Source organism: Symphalangus syndactylus, chromosome 3, assembly GCF_028878055.3.
Source record: "Symphalangus syndactylus isolate Jambi chromosome 3, NHGRI_mSymSyn1-v2.1_pri, whole genome shotgun sequence".
NCBI lineage: Eukaryota > Metazoa > Chordata > Mammalia > Primates > Hylobatidae > Symphalangus > Symphalangus syndactylus.
In genome coordinates, this window is record NC_072425.2 from 71,298,695 (window position 1) to 71,323,131 (window position 24,437).

The 24,437-nt window shown below is 35.1% G+C and overlaps 1 protein-coding gene across 3 annotated transcripts; it reads right to left on the minus strand.

Annotated features, from left to right (window-relative positions):
* Window positions 1–3,180: 3,180 nt before the first annotated feature.
* Window positions 3,181–24,392, minus strand: ANXA1 (annexin A1). 3 transcript variants are annotated; one of them, XM_063637009.1, is made up of 14 exons: window positions 24,252–24,392; window positions 23,183–23,245; window positions 15,436–15,515; window positions 15,234–15,342; window positions 14,615–14,709; window positions 13,663–13,776; window positions 13,143–13,233; window positions 11,026–11,105; window positions 10,355–10,411; window positions 8,205–8,298; window positions 7,229–7,324; window positions 5,861–5,919; window positions 4,421–4,543; window positions 3,181–3,523 (listed from the first exon to the last, which is right to left on the minus strand). In XM_063637009.1, the coding sequence occupies exons 2-14, from the start codon at window positions 23,214–23,216 to the stop codon at window positions 3,467–3,469; spliced, it is 1,089 nt and encodes a 362-aa protein (XP_063493079.1). In that variant the 5' UTR covers window positions 23,217–23,245; window positions 24,252–24,392; the 3' UTR covers window positions 3,181–3,466. The 3 variants fall into 3 exon arrangements, with proteins under 3 accessions (XP_063493079.1, XP_063493078.1, XP_055128220.1); XM_063637008.1 differs by lacking the exon at window positions 24,252–24,392 and having other exon boundaries at window positions 23,183–23,283; XM_055272245.2 differs by lacking the exons at window positions 23,183–23,245; window positions 24,252–24,392 and adding an exon at window positions 22,006–22,130.
* Window positions 24,393–24,437: the final 45 nt, after the last annotated feature.

The following is a 24,437-nucleotide window of genomic DNA, read 5'->3' on the forward strand; positions in this document are numbered from 1 at the left end:
CTCTATCAGATATTTGTCTTGCAAAAATTTTCTCCAAGTCTGTAGTTTATCTTTTTAGTCTCATAATAGTGTATTTGCAAAGAAGAAGTATTTAATTTTAGTGAAATTCACCTTACCATTTTTTTCCATGGATTATGGAAAGCTATATATTTTTATTTTCTAAAATTTTGCTTTTTACTACTACTTACTGAGGTGGCTCTCCTATTCATTTGTGTATCCACTTACCTGTCACCTTGTCTAGAATTTATTCAGGAGCCTTCCAAGTAGTTTTGATAAAGTAAGTAAGTTTAGCACTTTCGGAAGGTATATCAGACAGAGCCCTAGAAGGAAATGGCTAGTATAACAAGCTGGACATCTGAGGATTGTTTTAATTACGGGAGTACTGAGGTGTACTTCCTTAGAGGTGTGGGCAAGTTAAGAGAACCCACATGCAATATAGCAGTATCCACGGACCAGCAGCAGCAGGAATCCCAAGTCTAAAGGGCAAGGAGAGGAAATAGTTGAGAGCGAGAGCCTCAGACAAGGTGATACCTGATGGAAGTTGTGACTGTAGAAGAACACAAATGTTAATAAGTCTCCAGAATCAGGGAGGGAGCAGGAGTACCTCCGCCTCATCTCCCAGCTCCTGCCAGGTTCTTCCATAAGCTGAATTCAGCCAGAAATCAGAAGGCAAGAGAACCTGCATGATAAAGTCTTCAGAATCACATATCAGAGCAGAACAGAAAAGAGCAAATGATGGGCAGGGAGGGAAAGAGGGCAAAGAGAGAGTAAACAGCTCAGGCAGTTTCTTTAAAATTAATTGGAAGTAGGAAGATGTGGGGATGCAGTCTGAACAAGGTAGCTCTCTTACTGACTGGCAAAAATTTTGGCCAGGCGCAGTGGCTCATGCCTGTAATCCCAGCACTTTGGGAGGCTGAGGCGGACAGATCACCTGAGGTCAGGAGTTCAAGACCAGCCTGATCAACATGGTGAAACCTCATCTCTACTAAACATACAAAAATTAGCCAGGTGTGGTGGTTTTTGCCTGTAATCCCAGCTACCCTGGAGCTGGGGCAAGAGAATCAATTCAGCCTGGGAGGCGGAGGTTGCAGTGAGCTAAGATCACACCGTTGCACTCCAGCCTGGGTGACAAGAGCAAGACTCCATCCCAAAAACAAAAAAACAAACAAAAAACACCTGGCGCCGATTATTAGAATAGTGCTGACAAAAGTATCTTGATAACTTCATCCTGCCTTGTTATAACAGCTCCAGGTTCCCTCCGATTTCCCACATAGGTACTTCTTCCAAATCAAGCATACAAAGGCAATATGGTATATAATAAAATCCAGAGGCCATAAGAGGCATCATATCTGTCAACCCATTTGCCAATATGCTGTGCACCAAGTAGTCGTGACTATAACACCTGATACGCGGGACAGGTGTGTGTAGAAGAAAGTTAAGGTCAGTGATCAAGACAAGCTACAACCAGGTGAAGGAGGGTTAACTCTGAGTGCAGCTCCAGGTGATCAGAATATCCCATGGCCAACCCAAGTCTTCTTTTTTTTTTTTCTTTTCTTTTGAAATGGAGTCTTGCTTTGTTGCCCAGACTGGAATACAGTGGTGCGATCTTGGCTCACTGCAAGCTCTGCCTCTCACAACCCAAGTCTTTTGAGGATGAATAAATTGTTACTACCTTTATCCAGTTCTACCTAGTAAGAAGACGCTCACGGGAAAGTAATTCTTCCCATTGCCTTTTTGAAAAAAGAGCTTATACCATGGCTGATGCTCTCCTTGAAATAAAGAGCTTAACTAAATTGATATCTATCATCTATTCATAGAGAATGAGAAATTGCAAGGTTTTATATTTTCATTAAATATAAATATCAAAAATTAAAGACCAACACAAATGTGTCCAATTGTTTTTGACAAAAGTGCAAAGGCAAGTTAACAAAGGGCAACCTTTTCAACCAACAACAAATGGTGCAGGTGCAATTGAACATTTATAACGACGCCAACAGAAAAAGAACCACAACCTAAGTCTCTCCTTTTATACAAAAATCAATTCAAAATGGATCACAAATTTACATGTAAAATGTAAAGTCATAAAATTTTTAGCAAAAAACATGAACAATTCTTAAGGCCAAGGGTTAGATAAAGAGCTTGTAGACATGATATCAAAAGTACAACTATAAAAGAAAAATAAATAATAAATTGGATCTCATTAAAATTGAAAATTTTTACTTTGTAAAAGAACCTGCTAAGATGATGAAAAGACAAGCTATAGACTACAACAGAATATTTGCAAACCACATATCTGATGAAGGACTAATATCTAGAATGTATAAAGAATTTTCAAGATTCAACAATAAATAAAAAATAAGCGGCTGGGCACGGTGGCTCATGCTTGTAATCCCAGCACTTTGGGAGGCCGTGGTGGGTGGTTCACCTGAGGTCAGGAGTTAAGGCCAGCCTGGCCAACATGGCGAAACCACATTTCTATTAAAAATGCAAAAAAAAAAAAATTAGCTGGGCGTGGTGGTGGGTGCCTGTAATCCCAACTACTCGGGAGGCTGAGGCAGGAGATTCACTTGAACCTGGGAGGTGGAGGTTGCAGTGAGCTGAGATCACACCAATGCACTCCAGCCTGGGCAACAAAGCGAGGCTCTGTCACAAAAATAAATAAATAAATAAATAAATAAATAAATAAATAAATAAATAATAAGCAATGCTAAAAATACAAAATAGTGACAACTTCAAATGCTGGCAAGGATGTGGAGAAACTGAACCACTGTTAGATTTATGGTGGTAAAGTGGAATAGTATTACCACTCTGGAAAACAATGTAGCAGTTTCTTAGAAAAAGTAAACGTAAAATTACCATGGAACAAACATGAGAACTTTTTACAAGTATTGCCATTTCATCTTTATACTAGTTAATGAAATATGTAATATATCAAGTTGTTATAATGCTAGTGCAATAAATTTATTATACAGAGACACAATCTCAATAGTCTGTACACATACTATAAAATGTAGTATCCCTTTTCAAAAGCTGTTAAGTATTTTCTTCAATTCAGAATATGAACTCTATTTCATTAAATAATTATAATCTAGGATTCAGGCTTCTATCCCTTAATGTCAAATTAAACCACTGAATTACACGTAAAAGAAAATCAAAATAGAAGAGTCAATGACACACCAATTGTCTTGTGACGTCATTTTATTTTCACCTGCATAGACATCTTTCTCATGTATTGTTACTAGAACAACTTGTATAGGGTTTTATGGTTTGGGGTAAACATTTTTAAAAAATGAACTTATCTCTATTATACAGAGTTATAATATAAAAATGATTTAAAGACTATATTTTTCAGCATGTAGGTAGCTACACTGTAATCCTGTTGAAGAAACTTTCCTATTTAAGCTTATAGGATGAAAATATATAATTAAAGTCTTCTGATCATAGCTTGAGACCATCAAGGGAATGTTTAGTTTCCTCCACAAAGAGCCACCAGGATTTTTTCATAATCTCCTTTGGTTTCATCCTGTTGATTAAAAATAAGTATACTTAATGTTACTCGAAACCATAATTCTCTAATTTTTTTTACTTATAGAAGAATTATTTTTAGACTTAGCCGTAGATGAGATTACACATTACCAATCACTTAATTAAACAGTATGTAGAACAGATAACGGATTCTTTTTATCATTGCATAAAAAAGCAATAGCGTTCAAGACTGAGATTACAAACTTTTCTGAATTAATTTTGTTTTATATTAGTGCCATTATTTTCTATGAATGAAATATCACACAGAATTAAATAAGTATAACACAAAATAATCTCATATCCTATATGAGGAAATACCTGATTCACTCACCAGAAGAAGAGAAACATATAGTGCCTGTAATTTTCTCACGTTTTCTGGGTAGATTTTAGTTATCCAACATAACTAATTAATTAAATTTAAATAGTTATCTACCTTTCAGTAAGTCCAAAACCCTTGACTGTTCTTTGTCTTGTTATTTTAACATTCTTATGAGACAACATGAACATAAATTTTAAACATTTTACATGTGATAAAATTAAGATAAATATTTTGAATAGGAGTTTCTAATCCTCCGACCAATATTAATGGCAAAATAAACCGTAATGTCTATCTACCCTAGGGGGAACACTAGAATATTTTGCTTGCTGAATTTATGCGTGGGAAACGAAATGTTTCCATGACTTTGGTTGAAAAATGTACCTAGTATTTCAGTAGAGAACTCACTACTAGATTTTACCAGTGAAAGTTCAATTTACTCATGAAGTATACACCATAATATATTAAATTAATCTTACATATTGAATTTATAGATACAATAAGTCAACTCTTCTCTTTGAAGATCTTGCAAAAATAGCTTTCATTTGTTGGGATGGCATTAGAGGAATCACAACATACCAGGATGGCTTGGCAAAGGGAGATACCATACATCTTCTGATAGAATGCTTTGATATCATTCATGTCAATTTCAGAACGGGAAACCATAATCCTGATCAATGCCTTATGGCGAGTTCCAGCACCCTGGCCAAAACAAATGAGGGTGTCTCTTATATTCAGAAAATACTCTCATTAAAGAACATGAATTTTAAAGTGATGCCTTCTTACTCTTCCATATAATTTCTATAGAGAAAGTAGCTATACACACACACACACACGCACACACACACCTTACACAAATGGTAATGAAATTAAAATAAATAATCCTCCACATTAGCAGTAGGTATAGAGAGCTGTCACAACTTCCTAATTCATCTCTCACCATCTGGTCTCTACACTATCCAATAATTACAAAAAAAGGGAACTTCTAAACTGCAAATCTAATAATCTAGTCTATCTATTTAAAACACCGTCAGTGATCTTCTGTTGCTCTTAGGATAGAATCTAATCAGGGCTTATGATATCCTGCCTAATTCTTTTCAAGGCTTACAATATCCTGCCTAATTCTACCATCTCTTCCACTGTGCACCATCACTCTATACTTACTGTCTTGAGAAGGTTCTGTTACCTTTTGCCTTCAAGCCTGTGTGTGGGTTACTTCCTCCTCTTGGACCACCCTTGCTTTATCCCCATCTCTTCCACTCTTGCCCTCATCTGGCTCATTTCTATTCAAACTTCAGGTCTTAGTTTAGCTGACAGCAATGCTACATGGATTTCCAGAGTCTGGAGTATATGTCCCACTTTTCTCTTCCATGGCACCAGGTATTCATCATTACCCAACGAAATATCACACTAGACTATCACAGAAAGGGGGCAGCAACTATGCTAACCACTACAGAGCAGTACCTAGCATGTCTATCATTTCATAGATGCTCCTTCATATTATTCAAATAGTTAGAACTTTCTCTGTCTCTCTCTCTGAAAACCTCTTTATTTTGGAGCTGCAAAGAAAAAAACGAAGATAACTTCGTAACTATTCATTTGTGGGCGCAAAATATCAGTACAGAAGAGGTGCCTTGTATAATACCATGCATGTCAGAGAGTAAAGTTAAAGTGACATAGTTGATCTCAAATACGTCATTCTACATCCTTAATCATAGAATGACATTTCGAAAGCTTCAACTATTAATCTGTGGCATGAAAGACAGAATAATAAAAATGACAAATCAGACTCATAAATCACTTACAGGCTCACTTTACAATCTCACCTGTAAAAAAAGGCACAGAATCTAACAAGTTTATTCTAAGAAGGTAGTGTATTACCTCTTCCATCAAATAGAACAATGATTCTCATTAATGGGAAGATATTAAATGTGTGATTGTCAAACAATATGAGGTTTTCTGTTCTTTCTACAAATAATTCTTCCTCTAAGCAGGACATATAAGTAGAATGGTACATACTTTCATGGCTTGATGAAGCTTCTCTGCAAAGAAAGCTGGTTTGCTTGTGGCACACTTCACTGTAAGAGAAGAAAATTTTAGTTGATGTATTTACCATGAAAAAAATGAAATATGCATATGAAAGAAACAGGAAATACAGAATTTTGCCAGCAGTATTCTATCCCTCATCATCATTCTTCACCTCTCATCTCCCAATATAGGGCAGTTAACTTCTGAGAAGGTATTTGTGACTCTCTAGATGGTGGTTTTGAATATTCTTTCCCCTGACGATCAATTTTTTTATTACCTTAAATACATCTCAAGAGCAACTTCAGTAGTTAGCGCTATCCTACATATATTCTCCTTGGGAATGGAGAAACCACTAGGTGTTCAAGGCTATATAAATACTTTATTTATGTTACTATAAGAACATTTTAAAAGAATACCCTGTGAACAACAGACATTGCAGACTACTAGAGAGGGCAGGGAGAGAGGGGGCATGGGTCAAAAAGCTACTTATTGGGTACTATGCTCACTACCTGAGTGCAGTACACCCATAGAACAAACCTGCACCTGTACCTCTGTGTCTAAAATAAGAGTTGCACAAACAAATAAGTAAAAATCAATCAATCAATCAATCAATCAATAAAACACTCTGGGATAGGATGGGCTTAAATATAAAGCAGAATCCAAATAATACTAGCACATGCCAGTTCATAGTGTTCTTCATCTTGTTGAGATCTATGGACCAACAGCATTGGCATCAATGGGGAGCTTGTTAGAACAGCAGAATCTAAGCTCCACTCCAGACCCGGGGAATCAGAATCTGCATTATAACAAGCTTTCCAGAGGATTCAAGTGCATAGTAATGTGTGAGAAACACTGCTTGAGAACATAGGCTCCCCAACCCTGACGGTTGTCTGAATAACCTGGAAGATCTTTAAAAAGTACTGATTTTTAGAAGCCAAATCAGACCCATTGAATCAGACTCTCCTGGACCTGCCCAAGATTGTACAATTAACAAGCAGTAGACCAGGACTTGAAGTTACATTTATCCAGATGTTACATTTATTCCAGATCCCATGCTCTCAATGACCATTCCGAATTGCCTCTGTGGTGTGCCCAGCCTGGTACATTGTTTGATATAAGTAAGTGCTCAATAAGTATAGTCTATCTCTCTATATTTTTGAAAAGGGGAATAATATCTATTGTTATTAAGGTTATAGTACTTTGCCAATCTTTTATGTTGCTTCAGTGGAAACAGATGCACTACTTCTGATTGTTTTTCGTTTTCTTTTATTGGTTTTGTTGCTGTTGTTGTTAAGTATAGGATAGCATTGAAAATACAATTTCTAGTTAGAAAACTCTTCCAACTGCCAGACTACATACCGATAGCTGTGAGGCATTTCTCAATGTCACCTTTCAACTCCAGGTCCAGAACTTTGTTCATGTCATGCTTACTGTACTTGGTGTATTTCTGAAACACTGAATATTAAATTTAAACTAAGATACATACAAAACATCCTTTTCTTTAGAAAGCTTTAGCAAAATCAAGGCAACTGACTCAAAGAATTTTTTAGAATAACAACTTTGGCTACATCTTTTAAAGCAATATACCCAATTAATCATAACATGAATACTTCATCCTCTCCTAGGAATGTAACTCACATGGCCATTTTGGTATTCCTGTATATTTTGGGGAAATGTTTGCAAATGTTGACAGTTATTAGAAATGGCACGTGACTGACAACAATAGCACTTCCTACAGCAGTTCTAAGAGCCATAGCAAATAGATCTTCCCTTATGTAAAGACCTGTACACCAAATTTCTGTTACATTTAACAGTAGAAATCAGTATACTGTTATAAAATGATGAACTTTGGTAATCGTCATAACTTTTCCATTGCCTTCACTTCCAAGAGGCCCAGATCTTGCACTCAAAGGCCAGGTCTTTTTCTGAGTTTTGTCTTGTTGTTGTTTTTCCAAAGCACCTGCATATTTCTTTCTTCATTCAGCTCTGAGGGTTTTTTGTTTTGTTTTGTTTTTCTTCATTCTAATTTCATTTGTTCTGTTATGCATGTCTTTTCCCACACATATTCCAAATCTTTTAGGGGAGTAAAAGCAGTGGAAATAACAAAATTATGTTCCACATGCCCAAGTCACAAAATGTATTAAATATTATAAAGTAGTGGCTCTACAAAATCGGCCAAATTGACAAATAACAACAATGGGTCAGGAACACGATATCTGTTTGATACGGGAGAGATATTGAAAAAGGGTTCTGTTTTTATTTTCCCTTATTTGTCATCAAAAAAGAAAATTGCATCTTCCGTAAACAGATTCCAGAAAAAAAAATTTATTGTTACCTCTGCGAAGTTGTGGATAGCTTCTGGTGGTAAGGATGGTATTGAACACGTTTACGTCTGTCCCCTTTCTCCTTTCTCCTGCTTCGTACAAGGCCTGTCAAGAAACACAAAAGTAAACACTTTACTATCTGCTGAAATGATATCTGCACAATAATGTTAGACCTTGTCAAAGATTATATAGGCAATCGCTTTGTGCCCAATACAAAGTAGTCAACAATAAGATTGCAAGTTCTTTAAAGATAGGGACCTTATTTTGTTTGTCAAATATCTTCCACAGTTTCTCTCAAGGTGCCTTGTAAACACTAGAGTCTGAATATATGTTTGCAGAATAAATGTTTGCTGAACTAAATTGCTTTAAGATTATGCTCTATAGTAAGACAACTCCAAGGGGATCTCTAAAAAGATTTTTTACTCTGTGTTATTCAAAGTAATTATCAGCAAATGTTACTTATAAATCAATAATTCAACCACAACCTGGACCTTGCATTTTGATGTTAGAATTTCTGGATTCAAATTCTGACTCTGCAATTTCAAAGCCATATAATCTTAGACAAATATTTCAACCTTACTAAATGACAGATTTTTTTTTCTTTTATATATTAAAAATGTAATCCCTGCCCTATTGTCACAAGCAGTCTTTATTAACTTTGAAATGTTAACTACCATCATTCTCTTGGGTCACACTGATCCATGTAGCCTCCATAAATATATATTAAGAACCCTGATAGTCTTAAAATGGAAAGCAAATTCAGAAATGTCAAAAGCAAATAAGAATTTTTTATTATGGGCAATTATTCAAATGCTAACTCTTGTTCCTTAATATGCTTGAACAATTTCTATTAAACTGATAAAACCTCCAATGTATGTAAAAATTATTTTGCACTTTTCAAGCAAATTGATCTGATATGTATGCATTTATTGAACAAACAGTTTATGAGTGCCTATTATGTGCATGATAATGTACTAGTATAGCAGAAGTGGATGGGGGTGCACAAAGAAATCTCTATCCTTAGTGAAGCAGTAATGAATTCTCTAGAGAATACTCTTCCATGAGAAGGCATAATGCAAATATTAGTTGTTTGTTTGTTTTAAATGGAAATTCCAGGCTTTAAAATGGTATGATTTTTCTTATGTTGCCAGTGGTTTGGCATATAAATAACCAGCAATGTCACTGAAACTATATAAAACAATATGTTAGAAAGTATATATTATTATAATTTATCCTATACTCTTATTATATCATTGCAGTAATATTTTGACAATATAAATTGACATCTATAAACCATTCCAAAGTTCTCTGTTAAAAATAACGTTAAATATGCTTACTCTTTCCATTGCACATCATAAAAAAATTACATTTCCCCTTCTTATACCTAGTACAATGAAAGGTCAGAGTTTTTTTTAACAAACAATTCTTGGGAATGACAAATCAAATTTGTATTGTCATTCTTCAGTTCTCTCTGGTTTTATGAATAATGAGAGATATTGAAAACTTACAAAGACTACATTTTTTCTCTTTTGGGCTACAGAAAGACATGCCTCATTCAGAATGAACATTAAGAAGCCATTGGTCTCTCAGAAGATCTTAGATTTGCTTTCACAGGGCATCATGTGGTAGCCCCACCTAAGGTAGGAAGATGAACTACAGCAGTATTTTTTTTTCTTATTTAATATATTTTCTTTTATTATTATACTTTAAGTTTTAGGGTACATGTGCACAATGTGCAGGTTTGTTACATATGTATCCATGTGCCATGCTGGTGTGCTGCACCCATTAACTCGTCATTTAGCATTAGGTATATCTCCTAATGCTATCCCTCTCCCATGCCCCCACCCCACAACAGTCCCCAGAGTGTGATGTTCCCCTTCCTGTGTCCATGTGCTCTCATTGTTCAATTCCCACCTATGAGTGAGAACATGCAGTGTTTGTTTTTTTGTCCTTGCGATAGTTTACTGAGAATGATGGTTTCCAGTTTCATCCATGTCCCTACAAAAGACATGAATTCATCATTTTTTATGGCTGCATAGTATTCCATGGTGTATATGTGCCACATTTTCTTAATCCAGTCTATCGTTGTTGGACATTTGGGTTGGTTCCAAGTCTTTGCTATTGTGAATAGTATAGCAGTATTTTGTAAGCGCTTCCTTACCCTGGCATCTGAATCAGCCAAGTCTTCATTCACACCAAAGTCCTCAGATCGGTCACCCTGAAAGAAATCCCATTCTCTTGTAAGCTCTTCTCTAGCATGTAATTGCATGATTTACTTAATTCTCTTAAACTCAGATAAATAATATTTTTTGAGAAAAAGATATTCTATTACTCATTTCTAGAAGGAGCTCAGATCCAAGATTTTACCTGCGATGGTTTTAGATGTTCTTCCCCTCCAAACCTCATGTTGAAACTTGATCCCCAGTGTTAAAGGTGGGGCCTAGAGGGAGGTATTTGGGTCCTGGGGCTGATCTCTCATGAAGAGATTAATGCCATCACTGGGAATGAGTTCTTGCTCATGAGAAGCACGAGAGTTGGTTGTTAACGAGGCTGGCACCTCCCCATTCTCTCTCTTGCTTCTTTTCTTGCCATGTGGTCTCTGCACACCCCAGCTCCCTTTCCTCTTCTGTCAGGAGTGGAAGCAGCCTGAGGCTGTCACCAGACATAGATGCCCAATCTTGAATTCATCAACCATCAGAATCCTGAGCCAAATAAACCTTTTTATTTTTAAAAATTACCTAGCCTCAGATATTCCCTTATAGCAACACAAAATGGACTAAGAAATTAGTCTTTATAAAACAAGAGGCGTTTCCTAAAGTATCTGAGTTGTACCTTAGCGAGAGAAAGCAAAGCGTTCCGAAAATCTCCAGATGTGTCTGAGGTTATGTCTTTGGCCAGATCTCTCTTCAGTTCTGAGAAAAAAGAAAAATAGATTTTATAGTAAACCAGTGATTAATAGTAATAAGAATATCTGACATCTCTAAGTTGGTTGAAAATTCACAGTGCCACAGTGTTCAATGACTTATGGAACACGTTTCAAAATATTATCATTTTTAAATAAGAAGAGAAAAATTAAAGCAGGTAAATTTTTGGATCATTGAATTTATTTCATATGAAGCAATGGGAGCAATTTAGATAATACTGTGATTGAAAACTCACAGTCATAAAGCTTTTGTTAAGAATAAATTGTGGAGATACACCTAATACTAAATGACGAGTTAATGGGTGCAGGAAATCAACATGGCACATGGATACATATGTAACAAACCTGCACATTGTGCACATGTACCCTAAAACCCTAAAGTATAATAATAAAAAAAAAAAAGAATAAATTGTATAGGTATACATTAGTAATTAATTCTGAAATACAACATGGCAGAATTTAAGCAATAGAATGAAGAAAATAATTGTTTAAAAGAACAAAATGAGGTACTTGCTTGAATGTAAATTATTTATTTAGTTTAAAAACTCTAAATGTCTTGTAAGTAATGCATTTTGATGATTTATGTGTGTGTAAACACTTCTGCTTAACTACATAAAATAATACTGTAATAGGAAAAATTAATTGAATTTATAATTGACTAGTGCTACGGTTTTCATATTGTTTGTTTGGCCTTGCCAAGTCTCATGTTGCAATTTATTCTCCATTGTTGAAGGTGGGGCCTGTTGGGAGATGTTTGGATAATGGGGGCAGATCCCTCATGAATGGCTTGGAGTGAGTTCTCATTCATAGTTTCTTTAAGAACTGGCTGTTGAAAAGAGCCTGGCACCTCCTTTTCTCTTTCTCCCTCTCTGCACACATCTGCTTCTGTCTGCTTTCTGCCATGAGTAGAAGTAGTATGAGGCCTTCATCAAAAGCAGACACTGGTCCCATACTTCTTGTACAGTATTTCCTTTCTTTTTACATTACTTGGTCTCAGATATTTCTTTATAGCAACACAAACGGACTAAAACAACTTGAAACTGGGCAATGTAATGAACTATCACTGGCCTATATCTTGGCCATATGAAAAATATATAAACACTTATTTTTATAAACTATGTTTTATCAAACAAAAAATAATCATTATTATTATCACTGATACATGGATCTAACATAAACATTGGTAATTAAATAAGAATCTCAGAAAATGAGGTTTAAAAGCTTCCTTATTTTTATTCTTTTATTAAATTCCTCTGAAAACGATATGCAAAAGCTATTGTATTCTCCATGCTTGGTATGAGAATCAAGCAGAAAGATCTTCTATATGCCATATATTAGATTGGGAAAGCAAAAAAGCCAGCAGCTCAGGGAAATGAGAGAAGGAAAATGGTAAGAGACTTGCAATTACCCTCTTTTGAGTGTTGAGCACATCATTTAAATGAGATGCTTCACTGGAGAGATAACATAAGCTAAGACTAGTCTTTTATTCTTTGAATTTAACTAGAGATAAAGAGTGAGTCGCTTATATTCATAACGATAAAGTTAAGGTTTCCAACAGAGAATTATAAGCACCTAATTCTTTACTTTTTCAAGGACAAATGAAGAACATTTTCTTAGAAGATTTTTTTGTTATTATATAGTCTTTTCAAAGTAAATGACATTGGGACATTTTTATAAAATACATTCCAGAATAATAGAAAAGTGTTTTTCAGAAATTTTTAAAAATTCAGTGCTCTGAATTGAGGTTTCCATTATAATCGTATGTGGCCATTTATCCTAGAGGAACATTTTCTATTAAAACGCAAGCTTGATGCAGATTGAGACACCATCTCCCTTGTCAGCAACCTAGCAACTCAAGCGTTGCCTGGTAACAGCATTTAATAGACATGTGCCAAACAATAAAGAAACATTTTGATATGTAGTGATCCTAAAGCTGCCATAATTAACATACACATTCAATTTTAAGAAAGTATATTAGATTTCCTTTTCAACTAAGGCATTTGGACTGTTGGACATTACAACTTACCCTCTCTGTAGACCCTGTTGATGTCTCTGATTTCTTTGTTAGTTCTTGATGCCAAAATCTCAATTAGAGTATCTTCATCAGTTCCAAGGCCCTAAATTTGAAGAGAAGAAAAGGATAAATGTAGAAAAAAATCTTCATGCAAGAGGATCAACTAGTTTTTGGTGTTCCAAAATTTGTTTGACTCTGTCATTTAGTAAATTTCACCCACAACATTTAACAATTACAATAAGCTCTATTACATTGCCCTAAAACAAAACAAGTTTATCATCAATATTTTGGGTAAAAATAAAAATGAAAATATATGACTCATATAGTGACATGACATGGAAGGTGTTAGTGCCAACATTTATGTTTTCATGTATATATTAATTCCTTCATTGAGTTATTAATTTATGTATTCTTCAAACTCCCACTGATTGACAGGCACTGTACTAGATTTTGAAAATAATAACATAAGCATAAGTGACTTGCCCAATACATCCTCTTGTGGAAAGGAGTTTGCTTAAATTGGGTGATTTACCTTCATGGCAGCACGAAGTTCATCAGCATCAAATTGCGCTGGAGTTTTTAGCAGAGCTAAAACAACCTCCTCAAGGTGACCTGTAAGGGCTTTCTTCAGTGTTTCATCCAGGGGCTACAAAAAAAAGATTAGAATCAGGGCTTCCAATAAGTAACATGCTAGGTTAAAAAATGTGGTGTTACCTGACTTTAGGTCATCGTACAACTCATCCCTAAACCCAACCATCTTTTAGAGCTTCTTCCCTTCACATACAAAGTGTACCAAATATTTTGAAACATTATCTTACTCTTCTAGATCTAGAGGGATTAGAATAAAATTTACTGAGTTCATCGATAACTTCTTAAAGCATAGGGTTAGTAATCTTATATACAGGGGAGAAATCACAAAGATCAAAACACAGAGGACTGTGTGCTGACAGAAAATAGAAGGAAAATTACTTTTAAAATAATATATTCACGTTCCCAAACTTTGAGGTTTGTACTTCTCAAATAATAAGCAGTATAATCAGATATTGAAATTATATAGTTTTCTAATTTCATTGCTTTAGAAAACTACTCGTATTTGGTATAAAAGACATAAGGCTTATTTTTAAAGTAGAATTATATAAAAACTTTAGGCATTAAACAGCTCAGTTTAAATATTAGTACATTTCAATCAGACCATATTCTTTATTGACAACAGCAATCTTGATGTTTACGTTCAGATTAAAAATTTGTCCCCAGAGCACCACATCTGCAAACAATATACACCGAGATGACTAATGTATAAAAATAGGAAATTTGATAAAATGGATTAAATTACAACAAAGTGGATAAACACTGCAAGCCCAATCATAGATGTAATGAAAAAACAGTGATTAGAAACTTAGTGAACTAGGTAACTGTGCTTCCGAATCCGTGGTTAAGTATAAATATGCTGAAATTAAATATCTAAATGTACCACTCTAACTTACCTTTCCTGTTTCCTGGAGATATGCTGCTTTGATCTGTTGACGCTGGGCATTGTTTCGCTTAGTTAGAATGTCAATGATGGTTGCTTCATCCACACCTGGAAATAAAGGGCCAACAGCCTTTAACATCAATTTTCTTCATCATCAATTGACATAAAATAATTCATTATCGAGATGCTCCAAAAGAACTTCTTAACAAATTAAGAAATATAAATTATATATCAGCCTAGAAAATCGATGCTATACTACATATGAAGGAAGCACTTGGGAGAATGACATTTCATTCGAGTGAGAAAGGAAGAGACAATTAACTTTTCCTGGCCTCAGTGTTGCAGTGTTTGATCCTAGTTGCAACTCTATATGTGAACAGAGGTTTTAATTTCAGCATGGAATTTCTGCTAGAAATGAGCCAGTAATATCTGCTGTAACAGCAGAGATTCCACTGATTTGAACACAATTTCCTCAGTGTTAAGTAAATAATTATATCTTCATTTGGCAAAGAAATTTTTTTATCTTCAAAATGAAACAGATTCTTTCCATTGCACATGTCTGTTTTTTGATAGTCATTCAAATAGCCGTTCTGAAATGTCCAGGAGGGAACTGTTTTGAGGAAACACGTTACCTTTAACCATTATGGCCTTGTGCAAGGCAGCGACATCCGAGGATGGATTGAAGGTAGGATAGGGGCTCACTGCTGATCCGGGACCACCTTTGGATGACTTCACAGTTTGCTAAGAATGAGAGAGAAATAAATTAATGGCCATTTACTTATATTCATTTTTATTTCAATATTATAATCATAATTTTATTATCACTCTACTTACAACATATTCCTGCTCTTCATTTTCAATAAACCAGGCCTGCTTGAGGAATTCTGATACCATTGCCATTTTTGGAAAAGTGTCTAGAGAGAAAACAGGTAGATGCTTTTACAAAACAAATGCACCACACACAACCTCTCCTTCCTCACCTCTTACATACATAAGAGGTAGCATTAGAGAGTAGCCTTGCTCTTACTTTCCAGGATTAATTACACTTAGGAGCATAACAAAATGTAAGACATAATTTTTTTTAAAAAGAAGATTTTATACTTAAAATGAAACGATACCCTCCTCTCTGAAACTGAACTCTTTTTTGGCATATTCAGTTCTAAACTTTAGAGATCAGACAAGTACTACAAGTAAGCACACAGGCTGAAGAGAGGAGTTTGTGGTTCACTGCATTGTTCTAAATTTATAGACCACCCACCATATGCCAAGCACTAAGAGTACAAAAACATTGAAATATCATCTTAAGTACCCTCAGGACTTAAAGCTAGTGTGTGCTCTCCATAGGAAAACATAAAGGCTAAAGAAACTTCTTAGAGTAGGCCCTGGCTGACCCAAGCCTCTCTTTCAATGAGTCAAGATTAACCTGGCAGAAAAGTTAAAGAAGCAGCTTGTCATATTTGGGAAGCAGAAGAAAGTTTGCTGGAGCAAGAAATGTTGGCAGAAGCTGAAACAAGAAGTTTAAATGTGTCCACAAAGCTTTGGGAAAACATTAATGGGTTTCTTTCTGTTTGCTTGTTTTTTTAAAGCAGCATGGTTTCATTTATGTTTCCGAAAGACCATTCATCCTTTATCATGGAGAATGGCTAAGAGGTAGACAAGATGGAGGATTAGAACACTATTTAGAAGACCATTAGACCATCTACGTGGAATTAATGAGAGCCTGTACAAAAGTAATGGCTAGATGAAAAGCTTAATGATTGCTTTTTTTTTTTTTTTTTTTTTTTTTTTTTTTTTTTTTTTTGAGATTTAGTCTTGCTCTGTCTCCCAGGCTGGAGTGCAGTGGTGTGATCTCGACTCACTGCAACCTCCATCTCCTGGATTCAAGCAATTCTCCTGCCTCAGCCTCCTGAGTAGCTGGGATTACAGGCACCGGCCACCACGCCTGGCTAATTTTTGTATTTTTGGTAAAGAGAGGTTTTCACCATGTTGGCTAGGCTGATCTTGAACTCATGACCCCAGGTGATCTGCCCGCCTCGGCCTCCCAAAGTGCTGGAATTACAGGTGTGAGCTACCACTCCCAGCCAATGATTACATTTATAAGGTAAAATAATTTGTGCCAATCTGTACCAGTGAATTCAGATTTAAAATTTTACTTGTAAAAAGATATCCAGGTGATATTTCTCTCTGAATAATTTAGTTTCCTTTTCTATTTCTTGATATAAAATTACTCAGCATTGAAGTAATTGCTATCTTCACATTTCTTCCTATTTGAGCTGTCTAAAGAGTAGTCCTACATATTTTTCCACCCAACACAAAAAACCCAGAAAAGGATTATTTTATACTGGATTTTTTTGTTGTAACAGGAAGCCTAGAGGTGAAATTGTAACATGCATGTTCTTTTGGCAAACTCTATCTTAAAGGAAATTTCTTGAATTGCTACATGACTTGGCAATATTTTTATTTAATGAGACATATTTTTAAGATCTTAAGTATATTGAAAATTAATGTGTTCTCTGTTTTGGCCACACACACACAAAATGCCATCACAGATCCTTTTAGTCTGGGGATGTTTTTCAGAGGCCTTGCTCAAGGTCTACACTGATCTGTCTGTCTATACCATTCTGTTTCACCCCTCTAGAGACTACTCTCATGAATGTTTGTGAGAGAGGTTGGGAGAATAATCTTGGCAGTTTTAAATTCTTGATATGAAGATAAATGACTCATGAGGTATAAACTGATTCCTCAACAGCATGTTCAGACAAACTGTTTCAATTTTCACCTGCTAAAAAGTAACTGGAATTGCAAGTAATAACACTGAATGCATGAAGAAAATAATATCCAAAGCAGAAATCATCCCCACTTAATTCGCATGGGATTGCTTTTATTACTATTCTGTCATCTGTGAGAAGAACCAATACTTTTTCCATTCATTTAAAGCAGCCTCTTTCCTAAATTTAATTGATATATTTAAAATTGTTTCCTGATAAAGTAACACCCTGCAATTTTGCACAAGGTTTTAGTTCCCATTACAGTCTAGTCTGATGCAATTGCGGTTGCCACATGGAGTTTCGTATTCCAACTTCTTAATTGGCACACCCAATACTTTAAAAGCAATTCTAGCAGCTTCAGGCACTCAAAATTTCCATTTTCATCATCTCATCCAAGCCTTCGATAAAGAAGAATCATCAAAATGAGTGTTATAATTCGTCACTTGGCAAAGTACTACTCCATCACTTATAAAAACATGTTCATTAATTCCATTCTTTTCAATTAGCAAATAAAAACTTCAAAAGAAAGCAAAAGAAAGACTAAAGATATTGTCCAGTCTAATGTTAAAGGTGTATCTGACAACTTCAAAATAAACTTTATAAAAACTTCAATGTACTAGTTTTTTTTTTTTACTTCTAAAAGCCAGAGAAAGCCTAGGAAAAGGTAATATTAATTACATAACACAAGATAACAAAAGTAAGTGGTTTAAGTCACTTATTTGAAAGAGAGAGCATCCCTAGAGGAGACAGCTTTGTGATTTCTATCTTCTAAGTTCCTACGTTCTAGCCTGAAGTGTTTGGATAGACTAAAAGCATAATCTAGGAAAGAAAAGCAGCCAATAGAGAATTTTCTTCAAGAAATCAATTAGAGAAAAATGGAATCTGAATTCAGCCAAATTCACCACTAGCTCTTAGCAAAGATTAAGACAGGAGCATCAAGGCAGGATATAAGAAATTGCTCTAAAGGAAACAGATTTTATCACATGCAGCTGGTTAAGGGTCCAAAGCCAACTGCACATATTAACTGAACTTCTGAATAATTATAATACAACTAACAAATACCAAATATATATTTTTTAATATATTGGCCAAATTCTATCCGTAAGCCATTCTGACTCTTCAATACCTACACTCTGCATGAAAACCTGCCTGAGCCAATGAGTTCATGAAAGGTTTGCTTTTTTCTATCTTTTTGTTTGTAGTGTATAAAGCCTGCAATAGATTTTAAAGAGCCTGTTCTATCAACTTACAGATTTCAACTAACTCAATACAGATTTCAACTAACCAAACATAAGCTCTAAAACTAAGTTTATTTCAGTACTTAGCATGAGCTCATTGAAGGTGAAATTGGCCATTTATACATAGGATAATCTATAAGGAAATTAACAATATTTCACATTTCTTCTAATTAGTGGTCTTTTTGTGAACATGCACTGCCTACCAATGTCAGCTTATCTGTGATTTGAATGTATAGCTTTCTAAAGAGTAGCAATTTTTTTGCATATTTATGTGTCCTAAGAGAGAACCCCCTTCATTTTTCCATCTCTCAGCCTCATGAAAGTCTACCTCTAGAATTTGTGACAGAGGAAGCTGAGTTTTGTGGTTGATTATATCTTCCTGGTTACAATCTAGAACTATCAGAGTTTTGCAATGATAGTAACAGCAATGACTAACCCTTGCTTGGAAAACTAGCCTTTAATCATTATCCTCAGTTTCTATCTGGGAAAACTGAGTATTATTTTCAAGCAGTCTTCCTGCTGGTAGTGGCAAGAATGGAGGCATAAATCCATCCCTTTTGATTCCAAAGTGTTATATATTTTGGCTGGGCATGGTGGCTCACACCTGTAATCCCAGCAATTTAGGAGGCCAAGGTGGGCAGATTACTTGAGGCCAGGAGTTCAAGACCAGCCTGGCGAACATGGCGAAACCCCATCTCTACCAAAAGTACAAAAATGAGCCAGGCATGGTGGTGTGCGCCTGTAGTCCCATCTACTCAGAAGGCTGAGGCAGGAGAATCACTTGAACCCAGGAAGGGGTGGAGGCTGCAGTGAGCCGAGATCGTAGCACTACACTCCATCCTGGGCGACATAGCAAGACTCTGTCAGGAAGAAAGAAAGAAAAAAGAAAAGAAAAAAAAAGAATGAGAAGGGAGGGAGGGAGGGAGGGAGGGAATTAGTGACCAAAAAGAAACTGACATGATCAGTGTTCTTTTTAATCACTCACACCTGACAATCAAATTCATTAACAGTCAACTTGCGCAGACCGTGGCAGGTTTCACCCCAGCCTTAGGGAGTTTATTTTTAAATGCATTGCCTTGTGCATAGTTTTTCCTCAAATATATATTTCACAAGTCCTTCCCACACCTTCCCTGGTGAGAGAAAGCAATTAAGACTACACAATGGCATGACTTACAGAAAGCAATTTATGAAAGGTAACCTCATTAATGTTTTGCTTCTAGGCTTTTCGATAGGGTGTTCTTCTTGCCTGGAATGCTTGTTCCTCCTCCACATTCACTTCCCTTTGCCTAATTAATTGCTACTTCTAAGTGAGGCATCAGCACTGATCTCATCACATTCTTCAGAAACCCTTCATTAGTTCCTCAGCTCTGGATTCGGTGACCTTCCATGCTCTCCCAAAGCATCCTAACTTCACCCCTACACCAGCCCCACCATTCTGTATTATCACTTTCCATTGGCTTATTTATATTCCCCAGCAGCAGGCCATGAGGCCTGCGCTAACATACAAATAATAATATTCATTATGTATATACTTCCAATCCCTAGCAAAATGCCTGGAATTTAGGATGTTAATAAGTATTATTGAATGAATATCATGTATCATTGCTAATATTTTAAAAAACGTATCTACATTAATTTAACAAACATTTTCTACCCACAACTCTAGGATATAAAATACAAATTGAAGTATACTGGTTCTTGATTATCTGGCGATCTGACCTCAAGAAAAACATTTAGCTTCTCAAGAGGGTTTTCATTTATAAAATAAGAATGTTGAAGTAATTAGCATCTAAGATCCATTTACAGCTCTGAAGTGCCAATCTTAAATATTACTTCAAGTAGATGAAGATGAAGAAAATTAGCATAATGAAGGAAGGCATTGTATAAATTGGATTGTTCTGAGCTTCCTGATGAAATTCTGTCCAATTTTAAAGGAAAAGGAAATAGTTGATTTCAAAAAACTGTTTTTAGTTTATCATTGAAAAAAATAGGTTCACTGGTTTAGCTCTGATTTTAAATGTCATAAATTAATAGGTCTAGAGAGAGCTAACATCATATTCAGAAATCAAACTTTGCTGACTTTCTGGTTGAAAAAGTATTTAATAAGCATGAAACTCTGACTGGTTCCTTAATAATGTTATTATTAACTATTTTGTCAACATCTGTTAAATGTTGGCTATGTGCCAGATGCAGTTGAGCTTGGAGCTAGGGTGGTAATGTCACTTTTGGGGAAGAGGCCATTTCAGAATTATGAAACCAACATTTTACCACATTTGAGTCATTTGCAATGTGCATTCTCTTACAGCTACCAAAATACTCCTGTGGAAAGAGGGCAACATTGCTTTCTCAAAGTTTATACAATCTTTTAGATATAAGCAAGGCAAGAAAAATTCCATCCTTGTTAATTAGCTAGCAGTGAACATAAGAAATCAGAACAGTTAATAAACATTTAAAACGAATGAACAGAAAAATCCTTGAAGGAACATGTTTAAGAAAAAAATATCCAGATATATGATTTGTAATCTCACTTTTACAAATATATCCAACACCAGTAAATACTCTAGTTTTGCTTTGTGCTTTTCTAAGAAGTTTTATGGCCATTAGCTCATGCAACAATCAAGTGGAATAGCTGTTAGAGGGCCTCACTGACATTCCCCTAGGATAATGTATCTGACACTACCCAGAAAGTATTTCCCTTCTTCTTAGGTTTTCCACCAGCACTTGAAAAGCCTGTATATGACACAGAGCCTACAAGAAAAGGAATGTGGCCACACCCTCTTTAAATGAAACAAGTAATAAGCGAACCTTCTTATTTTAAATAGCATGAGCAAATATAACATGTATTTTTAAATGTTTATTACAAAGAGCATAATTACCACTTTGAGGTCTGACTCTATCTTGTTTTCCTTACAAAAGAAGAAAATAAATTATGAAAGTTCTACTGTTTTGAAACAGTTCCCTGCAACCCACTCCTGTCACTTTTGTTCTTGCCCCCAAAAAGCAGCCCCCATCACAATTTCTCTGTAAAACACACACAGCTCTTGGGAAGAAATATTTCAAGGGGAAGGAAAGGAAAAACACATTCTTTTAAGGCTACCAGAGGAAAAGCACATTCTTTCCTTCTTTCTCATGGTAACTTACCAAGAGTACAATGAGCCAGTATTAAGCAAACTTATCATATTTTTACTTGTATTTGCTAACTAAGTAGAACAAAAACATTGTAATTTGCGATTCCTAAAATATAAATATCCAATGTAATTCTACAGAAAGATTTATGAATGACTTATCATGTTAAATGCAACTAACCTTAAATCCTGTAGAAGCAGTAACATTTAACATAGTGATGAGAAAAGTTTTCAAAACAACCAAAACTAACTAAAAGGAAAACCAAGACTTACCTTTATCTCTACCTTCTTGCAAAGAACTAAAGAGAAATTCTTCTCTGAAGATTTCACGCTAGCAGTGGAGACTTGGGCTTCTGATTTTATAGGATTTTAAAGGAAGCCACACCTAGCAACCAGAAGTTAGTAATTGGCTGCCTTCTGTTTGAAGTACATGGCTCAGCTATGTCCAAAAACAAAGGGAAACAAGTCTTGCAAAACTACTCACTAAACCAACTCAGCTGGCATTACAAAGGAAAAGAAATGGAAGGACTGATTTTCCCCCCTCTTTATTTCGCACTTTTATTTCCAGATGGGATATTTATTTTGCACTTTTATTTTCAGAGTATACATCTGCCCCAGTCCTAATACCAGTGATTGGCACACTTTTATAGTTAAGTAGGTTGTAGACTAAAAAGTATGTTACCTTCAAAACTAAACAAAAAAACAAACAAAATCTTACATTTCAATTCCACCTCCATCACTTATTATTCTGTGACTTTAGGGACATATTTAATTTTAATGAACCTGTTTTTACTTTTGTTTTGTTGTCTTTCCCCCCACTTTTTGTGGAGAATGGGGTCTCATTATATTGCCCAGGCAGGTCTCAAACTCCTGGGCTCAGGCTATCCTCCTGCCTCTGTCTCCCTAAGAGTTGGAATCACAGGCGTCAGCCACCATGCCTAGCTGTTTTTACTTTTGTATATAGGAGCATTATCTAAGTTGTCTACCCACTAGAATTCTTGTGACAATGGAGAAATAACATATATTGGTAAATTTTAACATTACGCAGTACCAAATGATTTTCTATTTATATTTTTCTTGCCTTAAAAAATAAAAGACTTTTGTTCCTAGATATAGCTTGTTGTTATAAATAAGAAATATAGAAGTAATAAAGTTCCAGATTGGCTCAAAATTTTGAACAAAGGTAATGCCAAAAATTTGATCATTATGACGTTCAATAAAAGCATTGACATCACAAGGCCTACCTACATTAATTCTTGTAAATAGAGTCAGTTACATAGAACTATATATATAAATTGTAATATAGATCACTTATATATACATTTTGATCCACATAGATCTTTGACATTGTAGACTAGTTGAACAACAAAACAAGGAACTAGACCTATAAAATGAAAGGATTAATGGAGCAGCAACTATTACAGAACACATTCCATAAGAAATTTCCCACCTGATGAAGGAAAATTGGTTCTGGTAACTTCCATAGTGGTTCATTTTCATTCTTCTTGAAACACTACAAAGTATTATATGATGTTTCCATTAAAGTGCGGAAGTGTAAAATCTCATAGCATTGTGGCTCAATTTATGCTGCATTTAGTGGTTTGTTCTTTTTCCTCTTTTCCTCATAGATATTTCAGGTAAAAAACAACAAGTTTAGGAAGTTAATGAAAATACTTTCTAAAGATTGGCAGTATTTTATAATACATTCTAAGTTCTTGATGCCAGTATCAATGAAGTCAACATATCCTGAAGCAGGACAATCATCTAATCTAAATATTTAAGAAAATGTCAATATATGTTTTTACTATCATATGTGTAAGTGGAAAATTAATTAGTTATCTGCTAACAAGTTAATTTAATTGATATTATTGCAAATTGATCTTGACAGATGTAGACTAACTTTCTAATACCATATTTATGTCATCAGGTGAGAAGGAATAGGATGATTATACAAAATCTAGTTTTTCTTTTTTTCTTTAATTTGCATTTGTATTCCCAACTCTGGTAATGGAACTATTGGAACAGTCCTGCACAGTGATGCTTTTGTGAAATGAAAAAAGTCTACTTACTTTTTATAAAATATAACAACCTAGAAAACATATATAGTCTCATTTTGTTTTGTTGCTGCTATTACCAGTGCCATAAACTGAATGGAATTATTTTATATGTTTGGATTTGTAATACATAAGCAAACCTAAAATATCAACAATAAACATGGTAATTGTAGCAGAATTAAGAAAAAAAAGTGAAAAGAATGTTTTTCCAAAATTAACTTCCAGCTGTAATACTAAAGGCAAGTGAAACTCCCAAACATAACAGAAAAAGAAAGCCACTAATCATCTAGATATATTGCTGTGAATAATCTGTCAGAATCTTTTTCTCCACACAATAATAATGTCGAGTAGATTTATGGAAATAAAAGAACAAGTAAAATATGTTATCATTAACAGTGAGGGGATAATCATGGGTTAAATGCTTTCTGTGGGTGAAACGCCACATACTCCAGAGAAATGACTCACCACTCTTGCTGCTTCTAGAAGATGATGAGTCATTGGCTCCACTTACTTTACAAACAGAGAAAATAAAGAAAGAGAAAGAAAGAAAAAAGACAGTTAAAATCAATCTCTATATGTTACGTTTTTCACAGCATGTTTATTTTCACTCATTTGGTTTAGAATCTGATAGTGAAGAGGAAACGAAACAAA